Here is a 27,546-nt window from a genome sequence, read left to right on the forward strand (position 1 = left end):
ATGGTGTGAGTCCCAGTTCAGGTGTGCGGGCCCGAGAACCAGCAGCTGAGACATCTGAGGGCAGGAGACATGAATGTCCCAATGCCAAGAGAAAACAGATCTGTCTGTCCTCTGCCTTTTTGTTTCATTCTGGCCCTCAAAGATTAGTCAATGTTCACCCTAACCAGTAAGGCAGATCTTCTATACTCAGTCTGCCAATATGCATGCTAACCTCTTCTCCTTCACACATGCAACCAGGAGTACTATTTAACAACACCTGGGCATCCCTTAGCCCAGTGCAGTTGACACATAAAATTAATCATTGTAGCTTGTGAGTGTCTTGGTCCCTTAATCCCAAAGTTAACAGCTGACCTGAGAAGTAAGAAGCCTCCTAATAGGCAGATATACATATTTGTATATATATAAGCTCTCCTTTCAAAGATTTCTTGTACACAGACATGACTGAAGGAAGTTCTTGTTGACATACAAAACTGTGGACAAGTTGACTGAAGATGAGCGATGATGTTAAAAGTCAAATTTCACTGGAATACTCCAAAGTCTACCTCAATACCTCAGAGATAATCAACTTGACATTGAAAAGCCAAACCAATAATCAGGGTGGGGATATTTACCATTGTTATTTGTGTAGGTCTAATTTAACTATGTGAACACATTGCCTCACATTCATTGATTTCACACTGGCAGAACACATAGTGATCATCTGTTTTAATATTATAAATAAGGAAAATAGTTTTACATTGTAAATTGCCCACGAACCTTATGGACACCCTGTTTATCATACATGTAAGAGAAGCTATATAATATATACCGTAGTCATCCATATTTAAAAACCTGAGCAGCATCACATAAACTTTCTACTATAACCTGGATGATAGCAGGACAGGAGGACTTTGAATTAGGAAGCTGAAAGAGGGTGATGAAGGCTGGCAGGTAGCCACAGGCCAAGGACGGAGCTGCCAGCCAGACAGTGAGGAAGCTGCAGGGTCCAGGGTTCAGCAAGTCCATAGCGGGAGCAAGGCAGGGCAGCTGTGGCAGAAGACTGGGGATGTGACATCTTTTCACTCATTCTGCTCAGCCAGGCGAGGGCTATGCCCACCTCAAAGGCAAGCAAGCAGGGAGAGAAGGTTGAGGGAGAGAACAGTGCGCCTTTGGGTCAGATGGATTACAAGAACATCTCTCCATGTTTTCCTGTCTCCTAAGGACTCTGCTTGTTAACTCATTTATAGGTAGACAGCCCCATACAATAGTATTAGTTAATGACTGACCAGTGTTTTTTTCATAAGACGCTGTCAGGCAGATTTTTCTAATTAATTTTGTTTAAAACAGTGGTGCTTAACCCTGGCTACACATCAGAGTCATCTGGGAGCTTAGGAAAAAAAAAATACTGATGCCAGAGTCCTATCCCAATTAAATTCTGGTTTAATTGGTCTGCACTCCAAGCATGGCTGTGTTAGGAAAAATTCCTCAAGTGTTTCTAATCGGTAACCAGGCTTGGAACCACTGATCTGAAACATAAGGGAAAGTTTCAATCAACTAATTAATTGTTTTAAAATGGTTGCAACAGCACTGTTTCCCTCACATCCAACAGTGCGATTCATCAAAACTACAATGAAATAATTTGCAGGACATTCTGTCTTTGCAAGATTTCTTGTTACTCATTTTTGGTAAAGAAAGACAACATATGGCTGAATTCAACAATAAATCTGAAACTGATGGTTTCACTGAAACTTATCTTCATTACCTTCTTTGTCCAAATCACATCACAAAGTTTGATATCGTAACCACCACCCCCAAACCCTTGACCCTTATGATGAGATGCCTGAATAGCCCGAGGCATGGTACTTATTAGAAAAGATTGAAGACATTTTGTTGTCATGGGACTTTCTGTGCTATGGAAATTCAATAATGAAATTACCGTGGGTTGAAATAATTACTCATGTGGAAATCTTTCCTTCTTTGTGCTCTCTCACTTTTATTTGAGCAGAAGGTTAAACGTATTGCTTCCTTGCTTGCTAAGGCGGTTTACACCTGTAATCCCAGCACTTTGGGAGGCTGAGGCAAGAGGATGGTTTGAGGTCAGGAGTTCCAGGCCAATCTGCACAACATACAAGACATGGGCTCTATAGGGAAAGAAAAACATAAAAAAGGCCATGTTAAGAGGCTGAGGCAGGAGGATTGCTTGAGCTCAGGAGTTGGAGTCTGCAGTAAGCTGTGATCTGGCCACTGTACATTAGCATAGGTGAAAGACTCTGTTACTAAAAAGAAAAAAAAAAAAAGAAAGTATTGCCTCCCTTTTCTTGTCCCTATCTAGTCTTTTTCTCTTATTTTTGCTCAGGCATTAGAGACCATAGGAGATAGGAGTAAAAAGACTCAACTGGTTTGTAGAACTGGGAGTGTAATTAAAGGTCATTAGTTCAATTGCCATCTGAGACCAAGGAACTAGATGACCCAGCTAGACAGAACCCAAACTGGGCCTGGGACTGGGGGCCTCATTCCCCAAACCCATTCTGGTTTTTCAAGATAAGTTGAGCTCAGAGATGCTTAGGAAAGACTCCTTCCACAAGAAGTTTTCCATTTATCTTACCCTCGCCAAGGTAACCTTCACTAACTAGCTTTTTAATGAGGTCTCAGACTCACCCTGCTTAATTCGGAAGACGGAGCATCTCTACTTCCCCATCTATTTAGCCCTGTGCTGCTAATACTCGTGTATTTTCTGTTGTTGATGTGTATTTATCGAATGCCTGCTGGTGTCAACAGTCCATTCTAATCGGAAATAGGACAAAGACGACGCCTGCGCTCGGCCGAGAGCCTGGCGGGGGACGAAGCCCTGCGCCCAGCCGGGTGGGTCCAGTTTTCCTGCTGTCCCTTCAGGGTCTCTGCTCAGGTCAGCGGGAGGAAGGGTTGTGGGGCCGGATGTAGGGACTCGGCCTGAGTTCCGTAGGGGTTGGTGAAAGGCTTGACCTGCCGGCCAGGAGGGAGGGTCCCAGGAGGGCTCGTCCGCCCCGAGACCGCGCGGGGGCCAGGCGGGCCCGGCCGCGGGAGGTGCGGAAGGAAAGGCGGAGCGGGAGGAGAGAGCGGGAGAAGCCGGAGGAAAGCGTAGGGAGAGCGAGCCGAAAGGAGAAAGAGGCGGGAGAGAGGCAGGAGAGGGCGGGACCGGGGCTCGGGGCGGAGCCTGGGGACGTCGGGGTGGAGCCAGGGGCCCGGGGTGGATCCGGGGAGGGGTCAGGGAGGAGCCGAGGAAGGGGAGGAGCCGGGGGAGAGGCCTCTACGGCCGCCGCGCCGGGGCGCGTTCTCCGCCGGCCGGTCGGACCCCGGGGCGTTCCCTCCCCGCTGCTCCCTGGAGCGCGGGTTCCGCCGGCCGCGGCCAACGAGGGCGCCCGTGCTCCCCCCGCCAGCCGCCGCCTCCCCCTGCGCGCGGGGCCGGCATGGAGCTCTTCCAGGCTAAGGACCACTACATCCTGCAGCAGGGCGAGCGCGCGCTGTGGTGCAGCCGCCGCGACGGCAGCTTCCAGCTCCGACCCGGTGAGGCCAGGGGCGCTCTGGGCCCGCGCGGGGAGCGGAGGGGGCGCGGCCGGGCCCCTCTGCCCGGAGAAGCCGCCTGCGGGCCTGGCGAGGCGGGGCCCGGCGGGCTGCGAGCGCGCGGGCTGTCATGATTTCCTGACGGGCGGGAGCCCCGGCCTTTCCCCGGGCAGCGCCGAGCCCTGGCCCCTCTGCAGAGCGGGAAAGGCTAACGACCCTTGTTCCTCCGGCGCGCTGAGCGCCCACAGTCTGGGTCGGGGAACTTGGGGATTCCGGGCTCAAGCCAGGGGTTGGAGGTGTGTGTGGGTACACCTCCCCACAAACGGAAAGTTCCACCGAGGTGCACTTGGCCTTAAAGGCCTCTTTCACCCTGGAGGAGCTTCTTACATGTCCTCCAGGTAAGTTATGGGTTCTAATTTGGATCTCAAGGGATTGCTCCAGTTCAGTCGAGTGCTCTGCTGGACACCCACTCCCTGTTGACATCCATGTGTTCCCGGTATCCTCATTGTTAAAGGTGTAACTTCATTATGGTTACCTTATAGGCATCCAACTCAAAGTACTTTGATTTTAATATTGCAGTACAATTAAACTGTTGCAATGTAAAATTTTGAGGTATTTTTGTGTGCAACTCAATACTGTGCAATACAAAATTATTGTGGGCCAGTGTTTGGAAGTCATGTAAGCTGCTAGGAGAGGCCTAAGTCTACAAAAGTTATCTTGCTTTAGGAAAATTTGTTTGCAGTCGCGCATTTAACCGAGCAGTCCTTCAGAGAGAGGACAGTCCTTTTTTCTCTAGGAGGGGCCTGGGTAGAGTCTCCCCTTTTAGCTTGTAGGTCCTATTCCCTCATCACTCAGAGATCCTTCACTTGAGGAAAAGTGAGAGAATAGAGTTCTTTAAAGAAATAGCCAGAGCATCTCTAATTTACTAGTAATTCTTACATGCAACTAGACAACAGAATTATGTGGTATGAAGTGAAAAGTATAACAGGTTCAAATGAGGTTTTCAGACCACAACTTGTTACCACTTGTAGGGTGTTTTCCCAGAACAGGCCCTGTAATAAGTTATTACCATTGCCCACAGTAACTTCACAGAACAGGTGGCAGTACTCTTTTTTTCAGGTGAGGGCGGAGGTGTGAGAGATTTAGTACTTGCCTGAGGTCACAGTAGAGTTGGGGCACAGATAGACAGTTCTTTGACTCCAGAACCGTTTTGGTAGCCCCCCATTTTTTTTTTTTTTTTTTTTTGAGACAGAGTCTCATTTTGTCACCCTTGGTAGAGTGCTATGGTGTCATAGCTCACAGCAACCTCAAATTCCTGGGCTCAAGTGATTCTTTTGCCTCAGCCTCCCAAGTCGCTGGGACTACAGGCACCTGCCACAATGCCCAGCTGTTTTTTGAGATGGGGGGGTGTGTCTCACTCTGGCTCAGGCAGGTCTCGAACCTGTGAACTCAGGCAATCCACCAGCCTTGGTGTCCCAAGTGCTGGGATATAGGCGTGAGCCACTGGCGCCTGCCCTACCCCTGCTCTGGTCTCCCCTCCCCCACCTTCTTATGGAGGCTTGCTGGTTGCTTTTCTAGAACAGTGAAGGAAAACTTACTAATTTTTCCTAGGCTCTGGCTATATTTTCTTGCTATAACATTTTAGTTCCTCTTTTTCAGGATGGAGGAGAAACTACTGCACCCAGATAAAGTTCTTGACATCTTAGGACAGAAGTTGTTGAAGATAAGCTAATTTTTGCCAGTCTCTTATCATTCTTTTCTGTTTTTCCTGATTTGACCTTTTGCTTGGCAATTCTTTCCCCACCCACCAAAGTTTGGGTAAGGCTTCAGTGCAGTTTGAAGTAGTTTGCAAAATTCTCAGGCTGTCAGAAGAGCCAACTGTTTGGATTCTAAAAGCTTAGGCTATGAGCTGGATACAATTTGAATTCATCTCCAATTCATCTGACAGAACAAACTTTTCTGCACCTCAGTTTCCTTAACTATAAAGGGTAACCTGGGCCTGGGTTTTGGATTAAGCTTTGTGGTTTGGATTGCTGTTTGTTTTTCCAAAGTCTATATCAGAACTTTTTTTTCTGAATAAAATGGCTGTAGCCACTGCAATTAAATTTAATCTCATTTTTTAGTATGTAACTGACCACAGACTAAGGTAGACCACAAATCTAGACTCTAAGGAAGAGGCCATTTTATTTCAGAAGTAACAACCAGTTTTGATCTTTAGGTGTTCAAGTACGGCTAGTGAGTACAGAATGCCATGCACTTGACTATACCATAGTTTATCCTGTCCAGGACTGAAGAGCCTTTCTAAATGATGGCTATTTAATAATGGCATTTGAACTGAATCTTGCTTTTCAGATCTTTTTCCATATTTGGAATCATTTAACATTCTTTTTATTGGACTTACTCCTTCTGCTTTTATGGCAAGTTTTGTTGTTTGTAGTGACAGCATTTAAAATCTTTCATTGTTTCCTGTGGGTTCTTCAACTGAGTAGGTACTGGCCAAGTCCTTTGCTTTTCCAAATAGCAGTATTAGAAGATCAGAAGAGTTTGTGGGCATCGTGGTTTTTACATTTGTGGCTATTGAACAACCTGAAACAGAGTTTTCTTTTTTCCTAGAGACATCAGAAGAATCAGGAAATGATGCTATTTAAGATTAAAACAACCATTTCCTTAGCCTGGAATGTCTCTTACTGTCAGCCCCTTTTCCTGCCTAGTTTAAGACCCTGCTCAGATCCTACCCAACCCTCTGCTCAGTCAGCACTCATCCCTGGGGTGGGATTATTAGCCACCTTTACTGTGTTTTCAGGTACTTTCTACACTTAGTACACACTTCACTTGTAATACTACTTTGTCATGTAATAGTAGTTTGTCTACTTCCCCAGTGGACAGTGTTCCTGAGGCGGGGACCATTCTTTATTCATCTTGGTGTCTCTAGACCAGTGGTTCTTAACCTTCCTAATGCCGGAGTCCTAGGTTGAGAACTGCTGCTCTAGACGTCTGTGGGCTCAGGACGGGGAAAGTGTTCTGGTTGAGTTGAGCTGTATCAAATTTAAGTCCAAGTTTCCTGTCAGTAATATCATTGCATTAAAAATAAAATGTTGTTATGCTTACTCATTTTAGTCCCTGTTTTATATTTTAATTGAGGCAGAAAATCTCTGTCCAGTTGGGTGAGAAAATAGGAGGAAAGTTGTGCTTCCACTTGGGTTCTATTTCTGTCTGCTGTAGTATCATCTTTTTCTTTTTAATCTTTGTGGTATTGCTTTTTATGTTGAACATTGTTTACGTTTTTCAGCCTTTTTTTTTTTTCTAGTGTAACAACTGAATATTGTTATTTTTCTGGTGTTTCTATTTTTTTAAAAAAGGGTATTTAGTAGTCTGTATTCATACATGGCTCTGCTTTTTGATAGATGCTCATGTTTATTGCAAGGTAATGACCACCAGAGATACATATTTAGGCTATTTCATTTTATTTTCTAGCAGGGAAAATGATAAAGCATTGTATAAACATTTCTTAATCTCCTGAGAGTAGAGTTTAGTATCTGAGGATAAGAACTGTAATTTAAAGACTTAAAAAGAAATATAATTCTTTTGGAGAATAGTGATATGGTCTTATCTGTGCAGTCTTAAAATTGCTTCCACTAGTCCTTGTGGCTTTGTCTGATATGACAGTGTTATATAATTTATTGCCGTGTGTTCCCTCGTTCTATTCTGAGACTGACCACAAAATGATCTCAGAGCATCTGTCATATATATAGCATTCCTAAGCATATAAGCTATATATAGAAAGGTGATACTCTGAATGAGAAATACTAGTGAATTTTTTTTTTTTTTTGGAGGATATAATAGCTATCGGTTAGAATTTAGAGAAACATGATAAATTTTCCTGTTCTTAATTTTTTTTTTGAAACAGAGCCCCAAGCTGTTGCCCTGGATAGAGCATCACAGCTCACCTCCAACTCTTGGGCTCAAGCAGTCCTCTTGCCTCACTTTCTATTTTTAGTAGAGATGGGTGTCTTGCTTAAGACCTGTTCTTAATTTTTGATAATGAAATTATTTTTACAGTGTCATTTGAAGTTAACTTTTCTTGAATGAGAAATTATCATTATGAAATTGAAATCCACACGGAATATTTTTCTTTGAGACATCATTTTTTATGAAACTGTATTCAGTTTATTTAGAGTTTTGTGTCATTTGGCATTTACTTTTCACAAAGGATTTTGAACTTTATCTCTTTTAAAGATTGAGTGTACTAAAAATTCACAAGTTACCATGAAAAAAATGTAATAAAGCTTTTGGGGTGGTGCCTGTGGCTCAGTGAGTAGGGCGCTGGCCCCATATACTGAGGGTGGTGGGTTCAAACCCAGCCCCGGCTGAACTGCAACCAAAAAATAGCCGGGCGTTGTGGTGGGCGCCTGTAGTCCCAGCTGCTCGGGAGGCTGAGGCAGGAGAATCGCGGAAGCCCGAGAGCTGGAGGTTGCTGTGAGTCCTGTGACATCATGGCACTCTACTGAAGGAGGTAAAGTGAGACTCTGTCTCTACAAAAAATAAATAAATAAATAAATAAATAAATAAAGCATTTGATTAAAACATCAATTACGACTACCAAAAGAAATTACTAAATATATTTTTAAAATCTTTCTAATCATAGTTTTTATCGTTGAATAACCAGATTTTTTTCTTAATGTCTTCAAGCTTACCAGTTTTATATCCTGTACTACTTTTTGCATCATGTTTTATATTGCTAACAGGCTAGCAGTTGGGTTGAATAGGTCTGTACACTTATTTTTATTCTTTTTTTTTTTTTTATTTTTGGCCAGGGCTGGGCTTGAACCCACCACCTCCGGCATATGGGACCGGCGCCCTACCCGTTGAGCCACAGGCGCCACCCTGTACACTTATTTTTATGTACATTTATTTTTATGCATCCACACATTGGATGCATTTTTAAGATAGAAAAGACTTATCCCTCCCCCTTAGCTTCAAAAAATAAAAGACAGGGTCTTTGTAAGGTGACGTGACAATTTTTGGAATCAGATTTTACAGAGGGAAGTTTTGTGCATATTTTGTTGTTTACATTGTCAGCTGAGATTGAGCAGCTAATAATAGCTTTTTTTTTTTTTTTGCAGTTTCGGCCAGGGCTGGGTTTGAACCCGCCACCTCTGGCATATGGGGCCAGCACCCTACTCCTTTGAGCCATAGGCGCTACCCCTCATAATAGCTTTTGAGCATTTTTCTGAGCCACTCTTCTAAGCCCTTTGTGTTATTTCATTTTATTCCTGCAGTAAACCTCAGGTGGAGGGTTATTATCTTCATTTTACAGATCAGGAAACTGAGGCACAGAGAAGACATTTTCCTAAGTACATGAAGTATGAGGGAGAGCCCCAGGCTTCTAACTCAGAATGTGAGTCCAAGGCCAGATTTTTCTCAATATTGAGAAAAATGTTTTATAAACTTTTTTATCTTCCTGACCCCCAAATTGTAGGATTTGTATTTTCATGGGTAATAGCTGAAATGTATTTTTAGCTATCCTAATCATTTCGGTGTAGCCTGTGTAGAGAATAAAGTAGACTCTCAATGTCAAAGCAAGCACGGTGAAGGACCTATATAGCATGAAAAGACCAATAATAGGATAACAGGTTTGTTCTTTGACCTTGTGCCTGCCCTGGCTCCTTTCTTTTCTTTTTTTTTTTTAGATAGTCTCACTAGGTTGCCCTCAGTAGAGTGCTGTGGCGTCACAGCTCACAGCAACCTCAAACTCTTGGGCTTAAACAATTCTCTTGCCTTAGCCTCTCAAGTAGCTGACACTACAGGTGCCTGCCACAATGCCCAGCTATTTTTTTGTTGGTGCTGATGTTGTTGTTGTAGTTGTCATTATTGTTTTAGCTGGCCCAGGCTGGATTGGAACCCACCAGCCTGGTGTATGTGGCCAGCGCCCTAACCTGAGCTACAGGTGCCAAGCCCCTGGCTCCTTTCTTGCAAAATTATTTTATATAGTCACAGGGAATGTCATCATATAATAGATTGATTAGAAGTTTTTCCAGCTATTGTCACTTTATCAGGCTTCTCTTCTTAAGTTTTTGGAACATCTGCAGTTTGGGAGGGGAATGGATATAGGGGAGATCTTTGAGCAGAAACATTGATATGTACTGTTTCTTCCACTGATAAGCAACCTGAAGCCTTTCTCAGTCTAGCTTTGCAGAAGCCCTAGATCCAATTTCTTGGGCTTCCTTTCTGAGCATGTCAAGGAGGGTGCAATGGAGGAGAAAAGCCTGTAGGGCAACCACTCTCGACAAAGGGAAGAACCTTTGTAGAATCCCAGGCTGTGTGTTCTGGTCAGGCTATGGCCAGCAGAGGCCATTGGCCAGAGGAGAGGCAGTATCAAGTCCTTCTAGAGTAGGTGCCAGAAACCAAGGTGCCTGTACATCAGAAACCAAAGGACCTGGCTGTACTGGTACGCACCGTGGTTTATGCCCTGTTGTCCTCCACCTGCCCAGCCTAATAAGGCCCTAGCATAGGGAAGAGAAGGACTCGACTCATCGCCATATCCCTAGCACCCAGTCCACAGCAGGTCTTCTGTAAAATTTTTATTGAACGGATTGAAGTAATTCTAGTCCCTGGTCTACCTTGTATGGCTTTAATAACAAAGGGCTTGTTGGGAAGATTAAATGGAGAACATGAAAACAGAAGACTAGGAAACAGTGCCTTTTTCGTCACCTAAAGAAAGCCATGCTAATTTCTCATCCTCATTTTATTCAGTGAAGGGTGAAATCTAACCCTTAAGCCTGTGGGAGTCAATAAATCTGTTCTCTTCGAATGAAAATAAACAGGACCCATAGGCATCTTTATTTTTCCCAAACTGGCCCTTATGTAAAATAAGGTTGCTGTTGCTAATTTTTGTCCTTGTGATTTATGATAAGATCAGTTGATGTATTTGCAGATAGCGCTAGACTATTGGAAAATAAAACTAGTTTGGCTGTGCTATTGATTGAGTACGTTCTCAGAATTGCAGCCTAACCTCGTTTTGGCGTGGTTTTATGGGGATTTAAATGCATTAGATCTGGGACGGCACCTGTGGCTCAAAGGGGTAGGGCGGTGGCCCCATATGCCAGAGGTGGTGGGTTCAAACCCAGCCCCGGCCAAAAACTGCAAAAAAAAAAAAAAAAAAATGCATTAGATCTTTACAAGCTGTTACTATTTCTCTGTGTGTCTTTTTGTAAACTGTTCTATTCCTGTCCAAATATGTTTTAAAACCTAACCTTTTAAAATCCTGGTAAACACAAGTCTGAGAAGTAACAGCATTTTCATACAGTGTCTAACAAATTAGTTAGTGGATATGTCCTCATCATTATGTGACAAATGACCATAATTGAGCTGAGAACATTTGAATCAGCGTGTTTAACAAAACAGAGAAATAATTTTTAAAATTATCAATAGCTGTTGATACTACATGAAGTAACAGTGTATAAAGGGTATTTTAAAGTGAGGATAAACACTGAACATTTAGCATTACGGTTCTATCACAAGGTATAATGGTAGCAACTTAATTAAATTGCGCTTTCTGTTAAGATGACTCATTTTCTGGAGACCCTTAAAGGAATTGCTTCCATTTCCAAAAGCATCCACTCATGCTTTCTTTGGCAAGTCTGATTGAGCAAAATACGGGTTGATTTTAGGTCAGCATTTGTTGATGTTTTTTCTTTTAAGGTATTTTAATTTCAGGTTCTTTTGAGTTTACCCTTGCATTTCTTTAACTTGATAGTGGGATACTTTAAAGTGTTATACTCATTTTCTTTATGAATCTTATTCTTTGAAACAGCTTTTCACTTTCTTTTAAGTTACACTGAATTTCAAATTTCACAGTTCTGCAATGTCAGTATGTAAGATTTGGGGCAGTTATCTAAACTGAAATGTTAGGAAATTTTTTTTTTTTTTTTGTGGGTTTTTTTTTTTTTTTTGGCCGGGGCTGGGTTTGAACCCGCCACCTCTGGCATATGGGACCGGCGCCCTACCCGCTGAGCCACAGGAGCCGCCCAGTGTTAGGAAATTTTAAACATGCCATAATGCTTTTAATTTTAGTAGTTTGCATGTATAATATTATTGATGTTTTACACTATCATTATACATTGTTTTTATGGCAGATATGTTTGCATGTATAATATTATTGATGTTTTACACTATCATTATACATTGTTTTTATGGCAGATATGAACATTCTCCCGATTTCCAGCTTAAGGTATCTCCCTTCCCCCAGGGGACAGCTGTGGTGAGTGGACCAAATGTTTTAACAGAATAATAGTTTGCTTGTCTCCCTTCTAGGTAGTTGTACTTCTTAGCTTCCAAGAATAATCCGTAGTAGCCAGCCCTCTATTCGTTCCCATTTGCACTTTTCAAATATTCCCTTTTCTTTTCTTTTTTTCTTTTTTTGAGACAGAGTCTCACTTTGTCACCCTTGGTAGACTGCCATGGCGTCACAGCTCACAGCAACATCAAACTCTTGGGCTCAAGCCATCCTCTTGCTTCAGCCTCCCAAGTAGCTGGGACTACAGGCACTCACCACAATGCCCTTCTAGTTTTTCTATTTTTAGGAGAGATGAGGATCTCACTCTTGCTCAGGGTCTCAAACTCCTGAGCTCATGCAATCCCTCCACCCTCTTGCCTCAGCCTCCTAGAGAGGTAGGGTTACAGGTATGAGCCAACATACTCCAGCCTAAATACTCCCTTTTCCTAAAGAAGCAGTGCATGTCCCTTCCCCCCACCAATCGAACCAATTTAGAATTATATTTTTCTCCTAACGAATTACATTGTCTGAAATTCTGTAAAGTTATTTATTCCTTCAACAAACATTTGTTGAAGATCTGTCTGCTAGGCATGTGCCAAAGTAAAAAGATGGATCAAACACTATGCTTACCATAGTGCAAGGTGTGGAGACACCAGGGTTTTGTGGTGACAGGTGCAGTGAGTTCTAACACTGAGTTCTGTGGTCTTGAAGTCTGAGGTCTCAGTGGTTCTTTTCAAAGATGGTAAAAATTTTTTTGTTCCAAATAAGTAGAAGGAAAGATGTTCTTTGAGTCTATGAAGTTCCTTCCAGCTATAAATAGCAATGATATTACTCTATAAGGGTAGAAAGTTCTGGAAGACACTGGTCCTATGCACTACTGGACTCTTAGGGACTTTTTGTTTGTCTTGTGAGAAATAACACTTTGTATGGATAATTCCTTTCTTCTAATTGGGTGCTTAAAAAAAAAAAGAAGGAAAAAAGTTTGAGTATGAATAGTGCCTAATAGGCCAAACTATAAGAAATAGTACATGTTTTCTCTTTCTCCCCACCCACCCAGGACACTGTGCTGTGGCCCCTGTTTGATTTGGAAGCCGCTTTTCACTGGAGGCCAAACAAAAAGGCAAATCCTAGACCTGATGGTGGATTTGAAAGCAAAGCTTTGTATTGGTGAGGGCTTTGGTGGCAGAATGACTGCAGACAATCATAGAAGGGAGAGACTTAATTAGTTTTGAACAAGATTTTTCAGGAAAAGCTAGGAAATTATTTAAATACCAGCTGGGAGAAAGGTTTACATCTATTTAATGATGGAAGTGCTAATTTTGTGCCTCTCTGTTAATAGCTTTAAAACAAGGAAAAATACCAATTCTTAGCTCATCTTTAGCTCTCAGAATCCTATTTCTGAAAGTGATATCAAAGGACAATTTTTGGAAGAGCAGAATGTGAGGGGTATATTCCAACACATTGCTGTGTTTCTTGGGTGATATTTATCTAACTTTTGCGTGATGTGGTTTTATATTCGTCCTTTCTTTCATTTATTTCTATACTCCCTTCCTTCCTTCCTCCCTCCCTCCCTCCCTCCCTTTTTTTTCCCTCAACCTTCCACGTAGCTGGGACTACAGGCGCCTACCATAACCCCCAGCTATTTTTTTGTTGCAGTTTGGCCAGGGCTGGGTTCAAACTGGCCACCCTCTGCATATGGGGCCGGTGCACTACCCACTGAGCCATAGGCGCTGCCCCTTTCATTTATTTCTAAACCATGACTTAAACATGTGTGTTTCCTATATTGGTGTTCTCTGGCATACTGTGAAGTCTACACCTTTCATCATTTTATTTATTTTCATCAGGTCCTCTTAGGCTGAAAAGTCCTAATTACATCTTCTGGCCTGTGGTGAAAGTCCTTGTCTTTTCTTTTTTTTTTTTTTTTGAGATGGAGTCTCGCTCTCTTGCCCTGGGTAGAGTGCCATGGTGTCATAACTCACAGCAACTTCAAACTCTTGGGTTCAAGTGATCCTCCTGCCTCAGCCTCCCGAGTAGCTGGGACTATAGGCGCCCGCCATAATGCCCTGCTAGTTCTTCCATTTTCAGTAGAGACAGGGTCTTTCTCTTGCTCAGACTGGTCTCCAACTCGTGAGCTCAGGTGATTGATTGCCTTGGCCTCCCAGAGTGACAATGCTTTGCTTTCAGGGTTCTCTGTTCTTTTTTGAGTTACACTGGGGTTTTTTCTTGAGACGTAGCAATTAGAACTTTAGCTTCCGGGCGGCGCCTGTGGCTCAGCAGGTAGGGCGCCCGTCCCATATGCCGGAGGTGGCGGGTTCAAACCCAGCCCCGGCCAAAAAAAAAAAAAAAAAAAAAAGAACTTTAGCTTCCTATCAAGAACCATAACAATTTTATGTTTGGACATTGCAGAGTTTATGAAACAATTTCTAATTTCCATCATGATGATAATCCAGACTTCATGGCCTTCTTGCTGCCCTGTAACTAGATTCCTTTTTTTTTTTTGAGACAGTCTCACTCAATCACCCAGGGGTTGAGTGCGTTGGCGTCATAACTCACAGCAGCCTCAAACTCTTGGGCTCAAGCAGTCCTCTTGCCTTAGCCTCCCGAGTAGCTGGGACTACAGGCATTCACCACAACACCCGACGACTATTTTTTTTTTTTTTTTTTGAGACAGAGTCTCATTTTGTCGCCCTTGGTAGAGTGCCATGGCATCACAGCAACCTCCAGCTCTTGGGCTTAGGCGATCCTCTTGCCTCAGCCTCCCAAGTAGCTGGGACTACAGGCGCCTGCCACAACGCCTGGCTATTTTTTTTGTTGCAGTTTGGCCGGGGCTGGGTTGGAACCTGCCACCCTTGTTATGGGGTCGGCGCCCTACTCACTGAGCCACAGGTGCGCCCTACTTTTTTTTGTAGGGACTCGCTTTAGCTCAGGCTGGTCTTGAACTCCTGAGCTCAAGCAATCCACCTGCCTTGACCTCCCAGAGTGCTGGAATTACAGGCGTGAGCCACCTCGCCTGGCCTAGATTTCTATTTTCCTAGGAATGTCTGGAAGTTCTTAGATCCCTTTCCTAGGTGGTATCTCTCATCTTTTAAGTATTCCTGGGGTTATTTTTTAAAGTGTATCTGCTTCAAATAGCTTAGACCAGCTGTTAGGCCAACTCACTGTATTATAAGATCCTTATATAGTTTATGACACTTTGCTACATGGAAGAGTTTAAAGTTGTGCGTGGCACAGGCATCATCTTCCAATTAGGGATAAGACTGAGTTACTAATACAGGTTCTTCCCAGTGACCTATAATTATTTACTTCAGAAATTCTCAAGCTGGCTGTACATTGGAATCCACTGGGGGAGATTAAAAAAAAACAGCAAAACTGTGCTAAGGCCCCACCCTAACAACTGAGACAGTCTCTGAGATGTAGAGCCCAGGCATTCGTATTTTATAAAACTCCTAGATGATGGTTAACGAGCAGCTGGGATTGGCAGTCATTGAGTTAGCGTTCACACTGGGAAATCACCCTCTGCTAGAACTTCTAATTGGATTAGCTCTTTAGTTTGCCGAATGGTGGAGAATAATTACCATAAGAGAGTTCAAGGAAATGTGTATCAAACTTTGCATTTATAAGATGGCACCTGAATAGAATTATTCCTTAACCTATTTTCATGCCCTAATTAAATTCTGAGGATTAAAGCACTGATGAGCTAACAATTGCATCTTTCATTTCCTCATTCTAAAAACCCTTTCCTCATCTGTTTGACTTTGGGGTTGGTAATTGTCTTTTCAAAGCAATAATATACTTTGTCTTTAGCAGGAAATGAAACATAGGTCTGATTGCATACTCTGGCACCTTTTTTTTGAGACACAGTGAAAGTGCCTATAAACTTCAGCAGCTGTGCAAAACCCAGGCTTGTTCTTGGTTGAGGGAGGCCCTTCACTCTGATCTTGGAACGGATGACTCATGCTCTCTGCAGACACACTACTTAATCTCTTGTTTTCAGTGTACCAGGAAGAGGAGGGCGTATGAAAACTGCCAAATACATCTGAAATAACAGTGGCAATGTTGTAATCGATCAGAAAACTGAGCTTATTACAAATACTTAATGACTTTGGGTATTTATTCCTTTATGATTTCATTCATTAAATTTTGGCATTTATTTCTAAAATGCTGTACTTTCACAGTTTATAAGCAAATCTCCTTCCTAGGAGAATTAACTTTGATAATTTAAAATGGTTCTCTTTTGAATTTGTACAGCATACTAAAGCATACCTTCTGAAGAAAAGGTTAGAAAATGGTGTTTGTTGGAGCCGTTCAGTTAGGTAGGTGGTAGAGGATATCCTTTGTGGAAGGATAGTGCATAGTATACTTTTTTTTCCTTTTAAGTCATATGTAGACCCTTAAAATAAAAAATTTATGGAAAGATTATGGAGTGGTAGGAACCTGGAGTTTTAAATACGTATGAGTTTCTAATTTAAGGTGAAAGTTTTTCATTATTATGTGACAGCGGCTGTGCTGGGCACTTTCACCTAATTCATTTAATCCTCAGAAAGCCTTAGAAGTTAGATGGAATTCTCATTTACAAAAGCTGTCACTGAAGCTGAGAGAGATCCAGAGACTGCAGTAGAGCTGATATTCTTCACCTGGGACACCAAACACAGGCTCTGTCCGTATCGCATCCAAATACCTTGACTGTACAGCTTTCCATTTCTAGAATGAGCCCCAGGTCCACTCACACGTTGGTATCTGTCACCGATCTCTGGCTTCAGGCTTGCCCTTTCAAGTCTGTTCTCTACACACTTGTCCTAATGTCCTATCTCACACGCAGATCTACCCTGCCTAGAGGAAGTGACTCCGGAATCTACCATCTTCTGTCCTCCTGAGTGGGTCCCTGTTTCGTTTTTCCGCCTTATTCTACAGCTCCCTGCCTCACACCTCGTTGCCTAGCAGTAGTGCTCCTTGCATTCAAAAAATATTTGAGCGTCTGTTATGTGTTAAGCAGCCTGGTAGAGGCTGACAACAGCATTTTATTTTTATTTATTTATTTTGAGACAGAGTCTTACTCTGACTTACTCAGACTAGAGTGCCATGTTGCCAGCCTTACTCACGGCAACCTCAAACTCCTGGGCTCAAGTGATCCTCCTGCCTCAGCCTCCTGTGTAGCTGAGACTATGGGTGCCCACTATGATGCATGGCTAATTTTTCTATTTTTTTGTAGAGATGAGGTCTCACTCTTGCTTAGACTGAACTCCTGAGCTCAAGCGATCCACTTGCTTCGGTCTCTGGCTGGGTTACAGGTGTGAGTCACCATGCCTGGCTGACAACAGCTTTTTAAGTGATCCAGATGGTGAAGCTCTTGGGCCTGAACAAGGTTTTTGGCATTAGGGGTGGAGAAAAGCAAAAGGTCATCAGATACTGGGGAGATAGAATCAGTAGGAATTGGTGAGAAAGAAAGGCTTTTTGGATGTCTCCTACATTCTGGCCTGAACATCCAGATGATGGTGGTGAACTGAAAGCCCCATACAAATAATAACACTCTCAAGGGTTATACCTGAGAAAATTTGGTAGGAAAACTTACAGTGTCAGAGGTATGGTAGAAGATCCCCGGAGGTATGGGAAACCGGTCTGATGTTAGCAAGCTATGTAGGGTTACCTCTGTTAGCTTTGATGTTTTTGCTCGAAGAAAAAGACCAGATAACTTTAACTTCTGCCACTTTAAATACTGTGTCCTTCCTCCTTAATTCTATGCAAGTTATCTGGCTTCACCTTGCCTCTCCTTTCCACGTCATACGTTCACCCGTCCATTTCGGAGCCTGTGTACCATGCACTGGGAACTTACTTGTATGCTAATGGAGACTAGGTCTCAGTGAGTTTCCTGTTCTTGATGAAGTCCTGTTCAGTTAAGGAGACAGGCAAGTCACTGATTACATGCAGTAAACCCAAATAAAGTGCCACCATGGGAATCCGCACAAGAGAGAGCTACATGGGAGAGCCTGGTCGGTTCTGTTGGGTGGGTAGAGTGGTCAGTGTGTCCGGGAAGAGCAGTGACTCTTGTTCTGAGTCTGGAATGAAGGGCAGGGCAGAAGTGGGTGGGGAGCAGCATTCTAGGCCCTGCCTGGGTGCACATAGTTAGGATGGCTGAGGCCAGGGTGCTGGGGCGGGGTCAGCTGGACCAGTTCATGCAGTGTCTCTGGAGAGTAGGAGACACAATGAGCATTTTAATGCCTAGTGTGTTTCTTATACAATAGTAATATTAGACAAACTAGACTTTAGGGCAAAGAGTATTATTCGAAATACAAGTGGTTATGATGTTCTAATGAACAGGAAGATAAAATAATCCTGAATCTATATGTCCTTGATGACTCGCCTCAAAAGGTAGAAAGCAAAAATAAAGAAGGAAAAAAAAATACTCGAGAGATTAAAAACAAATATGACCTCTCAAACTAATAGGTTAAGCAGTTGGAAGAATCATGAGGTACATGGAAGAGATGAACAAATTAATTCAATGGGCTGACAAAATGAACCCTCACCCACAAGTCAAATCGTGTTTCAGTTGCTAGAGCTTCATAGTAAATACTTTTTTGTGTCGTGATCTAATGAACATGTGCACATATGTATGTACCAGAAAGAAGTTCGATGGAATGACGTTTTTCCTTACACTACAATTTTTCTACATTCTGTCTCATTGCTGTTAATGGCGATCTCATTATACAAAATTGAATTCATGACCAACTAATGGATTGATGCCCTTCTTCTTGAAAAGAGAGTTTAAAAATTATACATGCTTTTCAAGACCAATAGAACATTTTCAGATTGATATTCCAAATTCCCCTGTCCTTCCCCCTTCTATTTTTACCGAGTCAAGGCCATCTGATATACTCATCTGCTTCCTTCTCTGTTTCTATATTTAGTCTTTGATCTTTTCTCCCAGATTTAGAAGAAAAAAATAGTATCTTCCTTCCTTTCCAAGGTTAACTTTCACCACCTGTATTTTTGATTTTGTTGTCTTCTTTTTTCTTTTCCTCCTTTAGTATCTCTTCTTGCTCTTAAACCTGGACATTTTTTCTTGACCATCCATTATGAACTCAGTCTTAATGGGTTTAACTGGTTCCCATTCTGGACCTTAAAGATTATCAGTGACTATTATTTTTAGCTGTTAGACCACTACGCAGTCATCTCTATAGTTTTTTCTAGTTTATTTTAAGTTAAAATTTTATTATTTTTTTTTTTTTGAGACAGAGTCTCACTATGTCGCCTTGGTAGAGTGCCATGGTATCACAGCTCACAGCAACCTCAAACTCTTGGGCTTAAGCGATTCTCTTGCCTCCGCCTCCCAAGTAGTTGGGACTACAGGCATCTGCCACAACGCCTGGCTATTTTTGTTGTTGTCGTTGTTGTAGTTGGTATTGTTGTTTGGCAGTCCTGGGCTAGGTTTGAACCTGCCAGGCCCAGTGTATGTGGCTGGCACCCTAGCCACTGAGCTACAGGCACCACGCCGAAAATTGTATTTTCTTGAATGGGGATGGTGATCCATTCATGTGGTTCAAAATGCTGAAGATGCAAAAGGGTATGGAGTGAGGTTCTGGCGTGCTTTTCTTCCAGCTGCTGTCTATGCCATCCTTTCTGCCTTGCTCCCTCTTACTCTTTTCTGCCCTTGTCCTCAGCCTTTCCCGCTGCAGAGAGAATAGATGTTTCCGTGTCCTCCTGGATTTGTTCTCTTCCTGTCCACCGTGCAGCTCCTCTGAGGGCGCTGGTGTTGCTGTCCTGTTCCTCCTTCGCCCTCTGCCGTCCACTCTCACATGCTCATTGTCTTAGCCTTCTGTGTCACTTCACACCAAGACTTTGACGGTCTCCTCCTAGCTGGGTTCCCTACTGCCAGTCTCCACTTCTCTCAAATACCGTTTCATCAGATTTTTGTTTCTGGTACATACATAGGTGTGTGTTCAGGGGTCATGATGTAGAAACTCTTTCTTTTTTTTTTTTTTGTAGAGACAGAGTCTCACCTTATGGCCCTCTGTAGAGTGCCGTGGCCTCACACAGCTCACAGCAACCTCCAACTCCTGGGCTTAAGCGATTCTCTTGCCTCAGCCTCCCGAGCAGCTGGGACTACAGGCGCCCGCCACAACGCCCGGCTATTTTTTGGTTGCAGTTTGGCCAGGGCCGGGTTTGAACCCACCACCCTCGGTATATGGGGCCGGCACCTTACCGACTGAACCACAGGCGCTGCCCTAGAAACTCTTTCTTACAACGGATCTCACACATTTGAGAACACTGTCTAGCTTTGGAGCCAAGGTTCATTCCATCAACCTTGTGATACAATCCTGGCTGTAATCTTGTTTTACTTATATCGTTATCTTTTGGCCATGGTCTCCAGGAAGTGCAAGCTCATTGTGTTTTATTCAGCAACTCTGTCCACAATTGGTCTCAGTTTACTTTTCAATTCAAATCCCCATTAGACCTGTGTCCTCTGTTATCTGGACTGTTTGCTCCTTTATTTTTTATGTCATTTTACCCTGGTATAGTGCCTGGTTCCAGGTAAAAATGTGGTATGTGTTGGTCTCCAATAATAGGACAAATTCCAGACCAAAGCTTGTACTTTCTTTCCTCTGTATTATTTTTCTTGCTGCTTTCCCTATGCCTGAAGTTTCACTTCTCTATGGTATTTCTCCTTACACTACAGTGACTACATCAACCCTAACTTCTTCCTCCACCTCACTGGTCCTAGAGCTCTTTGGGTTTCCACAGACTGTGGTACCCAGAGTCTTACACCTGTGGTCCGTTCGTCTGAGGTCAGGGTGGCAGGAGGACTGACGGCTACAGGGGAATCTGTGTCGCAGATGTTGAGACTTGGCCTGTCTGGTACAGGATTCTAGCTCACTATTTGGAAAGAAATCAAAGTATCTTTATTCCAGTGGAGTTAGAGTTCAATATTTAAAAATCAACAGGGAAAATCAGTGAATATAGTAATTGATGTTGAGTAGGGAATAACTTTGTAAACCTAAAGTTAGTGAAAATATTTGCATGTCAGAGTTAAAATCCTTAATACAAGTAGAACTCATGAGTCAATAAGGACTATAAAAAAATTGTTAGAAGATAAGAACAAGGAAATCATGGTAGAAATAATATAAGCAGCCAGGTATGATTAAGTATTTAATCTTACCAGCAATAGAAGGAAAGTAAACATCATGTTAGGAAGTGGAGGCCATCAAATTAGCAAAATTGAAAAGTTCTGAATGCTGGCAAGAATACTTTGTTTTTTTTAATTTTGAAACTTTTTTGGAGACAGGCTCTTACTTTGTGGCCTGGGCATAAGGGCAGAGGCATGATCATAGCTCACTATAAGCTTGAACTCCTGGGCTGAATTGATCCTCAGCCTCCCACATAGTTGGGACTGCAGGTAGACACCACCATGCCCAGCTAATTTTTCTGTTTTTTGTAGATATGGAGTCTCACTATGTTGTTTAGGCTGGTCTCAAACTCCTAACCTCAAGTGCTCCTCCTGCCTTGGCCTCCCAAAGTGTATCCCTCAAGAATACTTCATTATTTATTTATTTTTTGAGGCAGGGTCTCAAGCTGTTGCCCTGGGTAGAGTGCCGTCATAGCTCACAGCAACCCCTGACTTGGACTCAAGAGATTCACTTGCCTCAGTTTTTCTATTTTTGGTAGAGACGGGGTGGGGGGTGGTTTCTCGCTTTTGTTCAGCCTGGTCTTGAACTTGTGAGCTCAGTCTTCCCGCCTTGGCCTCCCAGAGTGTAAGGATTACAGGTGTGAGCCATTGCGCCCAGCCCACAAAATACTTTAAAACAAACATTTTCATATCCCTCTGGAAGAAATCTAACTTGGTATAACCTTTGTAGAGAGTAGTTTGTTAATATTTGAGAGCTTTAAATTTTCTTTTCTTTGTTTTTTTTTTTTTTTTTTGAGACAGAGTCTCACTATGTCACCCTTGGTAGAGTGCTGTGGCATCACAGCTCACATTAACCTCAAACTCTTGGGCTCAAGCGATTCTCTTGCCTTAGCCTCCCAAGTAGCTAGGACTATAGGTACCTGCCACAACACCCAGCTCTATTTTTGTTATAGTTGTCATTGTTGTTTGGCAGGCCCCAGGCTGGGTTCAAACCTGCCAGTCCTGGTGTGTGTGGCCGAGCCAGAGAGCTTTACATTTTCTAATATTTTGACCTACTACTGATTCATTCCTTACGATTCTGGCCAAAGCTGTTAATTAAGGGAGACAAATAAAGTGTTTGTAAAATGTTCAATTTATCATATTGTTTTTATAAAAGGAGATAAACTAGAAATCACTTAAGTGCTTTCTTTGACGAAGTACTTCGTTAAGTGGAAAATTGTACCACCATGAAGTTACAATTTTGAAGAATATATATACATATTTTGAGACAGAGCCTCAAGCTGTGACCCTGGATAGAGTGCTGTGGCATCACAGCTCACAGAAACCTCCAACTCCTGAGCTCAAGCCATTCTTCTGTCTCAGCCTCCCAAATAGCTGGAACTAAAGGCGCCTGCCACAATGCCCGGCTGTTTTTTTTTTGGTTGTTGCCGTCATAGTTGTTTGGCGGGGCTGGATTCGAACCTGCCAGCTCAGGTGTATGTGGCTGCCGCCTTAGATGCTTGAGCCATAGGCGCTGAGCCAATTTTGAAGAATATTTTAAAGAAGAAGGTACTCAGGAAATGTTAGAAGAAGACAACTGCTGTCTAATGCTGTGTTTGTTATTGTAGTTGGGTATGCATACAAACGTATGACCCAAAATGTAGCAAAGTAATAAGTTATCTCTGGGTGGTGAGTTGGGTGATATATATTTTCCCCAATTTTATAGTGTTACTTTTATAATAATGTGTGCCACTTAAAGATTATTGTCTTTCTGACTGCTTCCATGCATTACTCCATGTGGGTGGACAGTGTAGCAGAGTGGCTTAGACTGAGCACGGCTGGGAGCCAGGCAGGCAGCCATCTCTGATGATGTCTGACTTGGCTGTCAACTTTTCTAAGGCCATTTCCTACCTGTAAAATGGGACTCATGATACCTAATTCAGAGTTGTCAGATCAGAAACAATAGTGTATATATAACAGCCTTTATAAAAATTCCTATTTTACTTCTTGCAATCAAAACAAATAGGTCATTTTTGCTGCCCATTTAATCTGTCATAACAACAGAGACATTCAGGATATAGTACAGTAATCAAAACTCAAATGAATTTGGAGGCTAAACTAACTGTTAAGTTTATAATTACTGCCTTGAGTTATGGATTGAATATAAATTTCACCAAAATAAAATTTAAATGCTAATAATTAAATCGTAACTTTAATTTTCTGCCGAGAGAGGTACTGTTTTCATTCTTGCTAATCTTTCTCAGCTATTAAACTACCATCGATGATATATACATGTTTATATCTCCATGTATATAAACAGCCTTTTGCAATTTGAGTTCCACAAGAGTTATGAAGCCTTCTTCTTGTCCTTACCCATCTGTTGTACGTAATGAACTTGTTTCTCTCCTGTGCGTCTAGAATGGTACCGGCTGTGTGCCATCTCATTTCTCGTATGGTATAAATGAGAAAACAGTCACCCAAATTGCTGTCTGGTCTGTGGCTCACTGAAGAATCCTGATTGAGATGCCTGGCACATAGCAGGCACTCAAAATGGAAACCGTTTCTATTGTTTTTGCCCTGGGCTTTCTGGATTTCTTTGCTTGGTGTAAGCATCTTTAGGAAAACATATTTTCCAGAGCATGACCCAGTAAGTGGGCAGCTCTCTGGCAATTTCCCAGGCCTTGTCTTTGGGTCTGTGCCGTGTGTAGGACTATGGCCAATTCCTCCGTGGGCTTTCTTGTCATGTACCAGCCTCTGTCCTCCACTGTAGGGCGCCAAGGTACTGCTTCCCCTCTGGGTACGGTTTCAGAACGTCAGTTCTCTCCTGTACCTGCCCTTGTATCAGAGGCCTTATTCAGGCCTCAGATTTAATGCCTTGTCATAAATTGCTTTATGGCATTATGTGTAGTTCTGGATGTTCATGCTTTTTGGGGATGTGAATCATTTTTTAATATACTGCTAAAGATACTCTTTTATACCTGAAACTCGATAATGTAAAAAGAAAATTATTATAAAATTATGAAAATAAAGATACCATTTTAATATGTTTTCTGATGAATGTTTTCTCATGACTCCTTCTTTTATTTTAGCTACCGATCTTCTTCTTGCCTGGAATCCCATTTGTCTAGGATTGGTAGAAGGTGTTATTGGGAAAATTCAGCTTCATTCAGGTATGTTTCTGTAAACTCCTTAAATTTGTCAAGTGGTAGTTTCTGTGAAGTTTTCCTCTGAGGATACATGTCGATTCTGTTACGGTTTTGTTCTTCTGTCTTAATTTTAGGTCTGCTCAAAATGGTGTTGTTTTCCGTATAAATTTAATGAAATAAAAATTTGTAGAGAAAAAGAGGCATAAAATTGTAGTCCTTTTTTCCTTTTACTAAAGAAAAAAGACTTCTTGAATGTCTACCATGTGTCAGGAATTGTGCTGGTTGGTAGAACACAATAGTGAGCAAAAACTGACCTGTTTCTGCCCTCAAGAAACTTGTAGTTTAGGAGGAGAGACAAATTTCAGTGAATAATACCTGAAAAAAAAGGAGGCAGCTATTTTATAATCATAGCAGGTGCCATGATGCAAAGATACATAATACAGCAAGTGTGTTGATGTAAGGGGGAGAACAGTAGGAGTAAAGCTGAGGGGTAGGGAAGTGGCAGACCATGGTCGGTTGGCTTTGGGTCAGTCACCTCTGGCCAGGAAAGACATGGGTCTTAGTATGCACTGTGGTCCTCTTGGGGACCCCTGTCCAGGGTAGGCAAACTGATGGGAAACCTAGGTCGTTCAGTAGACCCTCACTTGGAAGGCCCGAGGGAATTTTGTTGTGGGAAAATATAACCGTAGGCCCCAAAAACTAACTGAAAGGACTAAATGGAGTATTTTAAGCATTGTATTTAAATAAATATTTTCCTCTTGTAGCAATTTTAATATGAGTTGTGAACTATAGGCTTTGCCATTATTTCCTTGTGATTGAGAGTTTATCTCTGTAGTGTATCCTTTTATATTCTTTTAAAATAAAATTATGGTTGGCTGACTGGATATAAAAACTCAGGCCAGATATTTGCTGCATGTAAGAATCACATCTTACCTTAAAAGATAAATATAGACTTGGTGAAAGGATGGTCGTCCATATTTCAGGCAAATGGTAATCAGAAAAAAGCAGGTGTTGCAATTCTATTTGCAGATACAATAGGCTTTAAACCAACAAAAGTAAGGAAGGATAAGAATGGTCACTTCATATTTGTTAAGGGTAATACTTAATATGATGAGATTTCAATTATTAATAGCTATGCATCCAACCAGAATGCGCCTCAATTTATAAGAGAAACTCCAACAGACTTGAGCAACTTGATTTCCTCCAGCTCCATAATATTCAGAGATTTTAACACTCCTTTGCCACTGTTGGATAGATCCTCCAAGAAGAAGCTGAGCAAAGAAATTTTAGATTTAAACCTAACCATCCAACATTTGGATTTAGCAAACATCTACAGAACCATTTCATCCCAACAAAACTGAATACACATACTTCTCATCAGCCCACGGAACATACTCCAAAATCAATCATATCTTAGGTCACAAGTCTAACCTCAGTAAATTTAAAGGAATAAAAATTATTCTTTGCGGGCAGCGCCTGTGGCTCAGTAGTAAGGCGCCGGCCCCATATACCGAGGGTGGCGGGTTCAAACCTGGCCCCGGCTGAACTGCAACCAAAAAATAGCTGGGCGTTGTGGCGGGTGCCTGTAGTTCCAGCTACTCAGGAGGCTGAGGCAAGAGAATCGCTTAAGCCCAGGAGTTGGAGGTTGCTGTGAGCTGTCTGATGCCCTGGCACTCTACCTAGGGCCATAAAGTGAAACACTGTCTCTACAAAAAAAAAAAAAAAATTATTCTTTGCATTTTCTCAGACCACCATGGAATAAAAGTTGAACTCAGTAACAACAGGAATCTGCATACTCATACAAAAACATGGAAGTTAAATAACCTTATGCTGAATGATAGCTGGGTCATAGATGAGATTAAGAAGGAAATTGCCAAATTTTTGGAACAAAATGACAATGAAGACACCAATTATCAGAACCTCTGTGATACCACAAAGGCAGTCCTAAGAGGGAAATTCATAGCACTGCAAGCCTTCCTCAAGAGAAGGAAAGAGAGGAAGTTAACAACTTAATGGGACATCTCAAGCAACTGGAAAAGGAAGAACAGTCCAACCCCAAACCCAGTAGAAGAAAAGAAATAACCAAAATTAGAGCAGAATTAAATGAAATTGAAAACAAAAAAATTATACAACAGATCAATAAATCAAAAAGTTAGTTTTTTGAAAAGGTCAATAAAATAGATATACCTTTGGCTAACCTAACCAGGAAAAAAAGAGTAAAATCTCTAATCTCATCAATCAGAAATGACAAAGGTGAAATAACAACAGACTCCTCAGAAATTCAAAAAATCCTTAATGAATATTACAAGAAACTTTATTCTCCGAAATATGAAAATCTGAAGGAAATTGACCAATACTTGGAAGCACGTCACCTTCTAAGACTTAACCAGAATCAAGTGGAAATGTTGAACAGGCCAATATCAAGTTCTGAAATAGCATCAAACATACAAAATCTTCCTAAAAAGAAAAGCCCGGGACCAGATGGCTTCACATTAGAATTCTACCAAACCTTTAAAGTGGAACTAGTACCTATATTACTCTACCTGTTCCAAAAGGTAGAAAAAGAAGGAAGACTACCCAACACGTTCTATGAAGCAAACATCACCCTGATCCCCAAACCAGGAAAAGACCCAACAAGAAAAGAAAATTATAGACCAATATCACTAATGAACATAGATGCAAAAATATTCAACAAGATCCTAACAAACAGAATCCAGCAACACATCAAACAAGTTATCCATCATGACCAAGTTGGTTTTATCCCAGGGTCTCAAGGCTGGTTCAATATACGTAAATCTATAAGTATAATTCAGCACATAAACAAATTAAAAAACAAAAACCGTATGATTCTCTCAATCGATGCAGAAAAAGCTTTTGATAATATCCAGCATCCCTTCATGATCAGAACACTTAAGAAAATCGGTATAGAAGGGACATTTCTTAAACTGATAGAGGCCATCTACAGCAAACCCACAGCCAATATCATATTGAATGGAGTTAAATTGGAATCATTTCCACTCAGATCAGGAACCAGACAAGGCTGCCCATTGTCTCCATTGCTTTTTAACATTGCAATGGAAGTTTTAGCCACCGCAATTAGGGAAGAAAAGGCGATCAAGGGTATCCACGTAGGGTCAGAAGAGATCAAACTTTCGCTCATTGCAGATGATATGATTGTATATCTGGAAAACACTAGGGATTCTACTACAAAACTCTTAGAAGTGATCAAGGAATACAGCAATGTCTCAGGTTACAAAATCAACATCCATAAATCGGTAGCCTTTATAATACCAGCAATAGTCAAGCTGAAAAAACAGTTAAGGACTCTATTTCATTCACAGTAGTGCCAAAGAAGATGAAATATTTGGGAGTTTATCTAACAAAGGACATGAAAGATCTCTATAAAGAGAACTGTGAAACTCTAAGAAAAGAAATAGCTGAAAATGTTAATAAATGGAAAAACATACCATGCTCATGGCTGAGAAGAATCAACATTGTTAAAATGTCCA

General features: G+C 41.9%; 1 protein-coding gene and 1 long non-coding RNA gene across 2 annotated transcripts in view; one reads left to right on the forward strand and one right to left on the reverse strand.

Annotated features, from left to right (window-relative positions):
* Window positions 1-708: 708 nt before the first annotated feature.
* Window positions 709-3,107, reverse strand: LOC128581901 (uncharacterized). The gene is made up of 3 exons (XR_008378942.1): window positions 2,638-3,107; window positions 1,916-2,120; window positions 709-1,054 (listed from the first exon to the last, which is right to left on the reverse strand). It is a non-coding gene; the product is annotated as an uncharacterized LOC128581901 (long non-coding RNA).
* A 151-nt stretch (window positions 3,108-3,258) lies between these two features.
* The window catches only part of INPP5F (inositol polyphosphate-5-phosphatase F), a 112,043-nt gene continuing 87,755 nt past the window's right edge, over window positions 3,259-27,546 (forward strand). Inside the window, exons 1-2 of the mRNA XM_053583903.1 lie at window positions 3,259-3,522; window positions 23,981-24,061. Of these exons, the coding sequence (XP_053439878.1) occupies window positions 3,426-3,522; window positions 23,981-24,061 (178 nt within the window). The 5' untranslated portion in view covers window positions 3,259-3,425. The remainder of the gene's footprint in view (window positions 3,523-23,980; window positions 24,062-27,546) is intronic.

Source organism: Nycticebus coucang, chromosome 3 (genome assembly GCF_027406575.1).
Source record: "Nycticebus coucang isolate mNycCou1 chromosome 3, mNycCou1.pri, whole genome shotgun sequence".
NCBI lineage: Eukaryota > Metazoa > Chordata > Mammalia > Primates > Lorisidae > Nycticebus > Nycticebus coucang.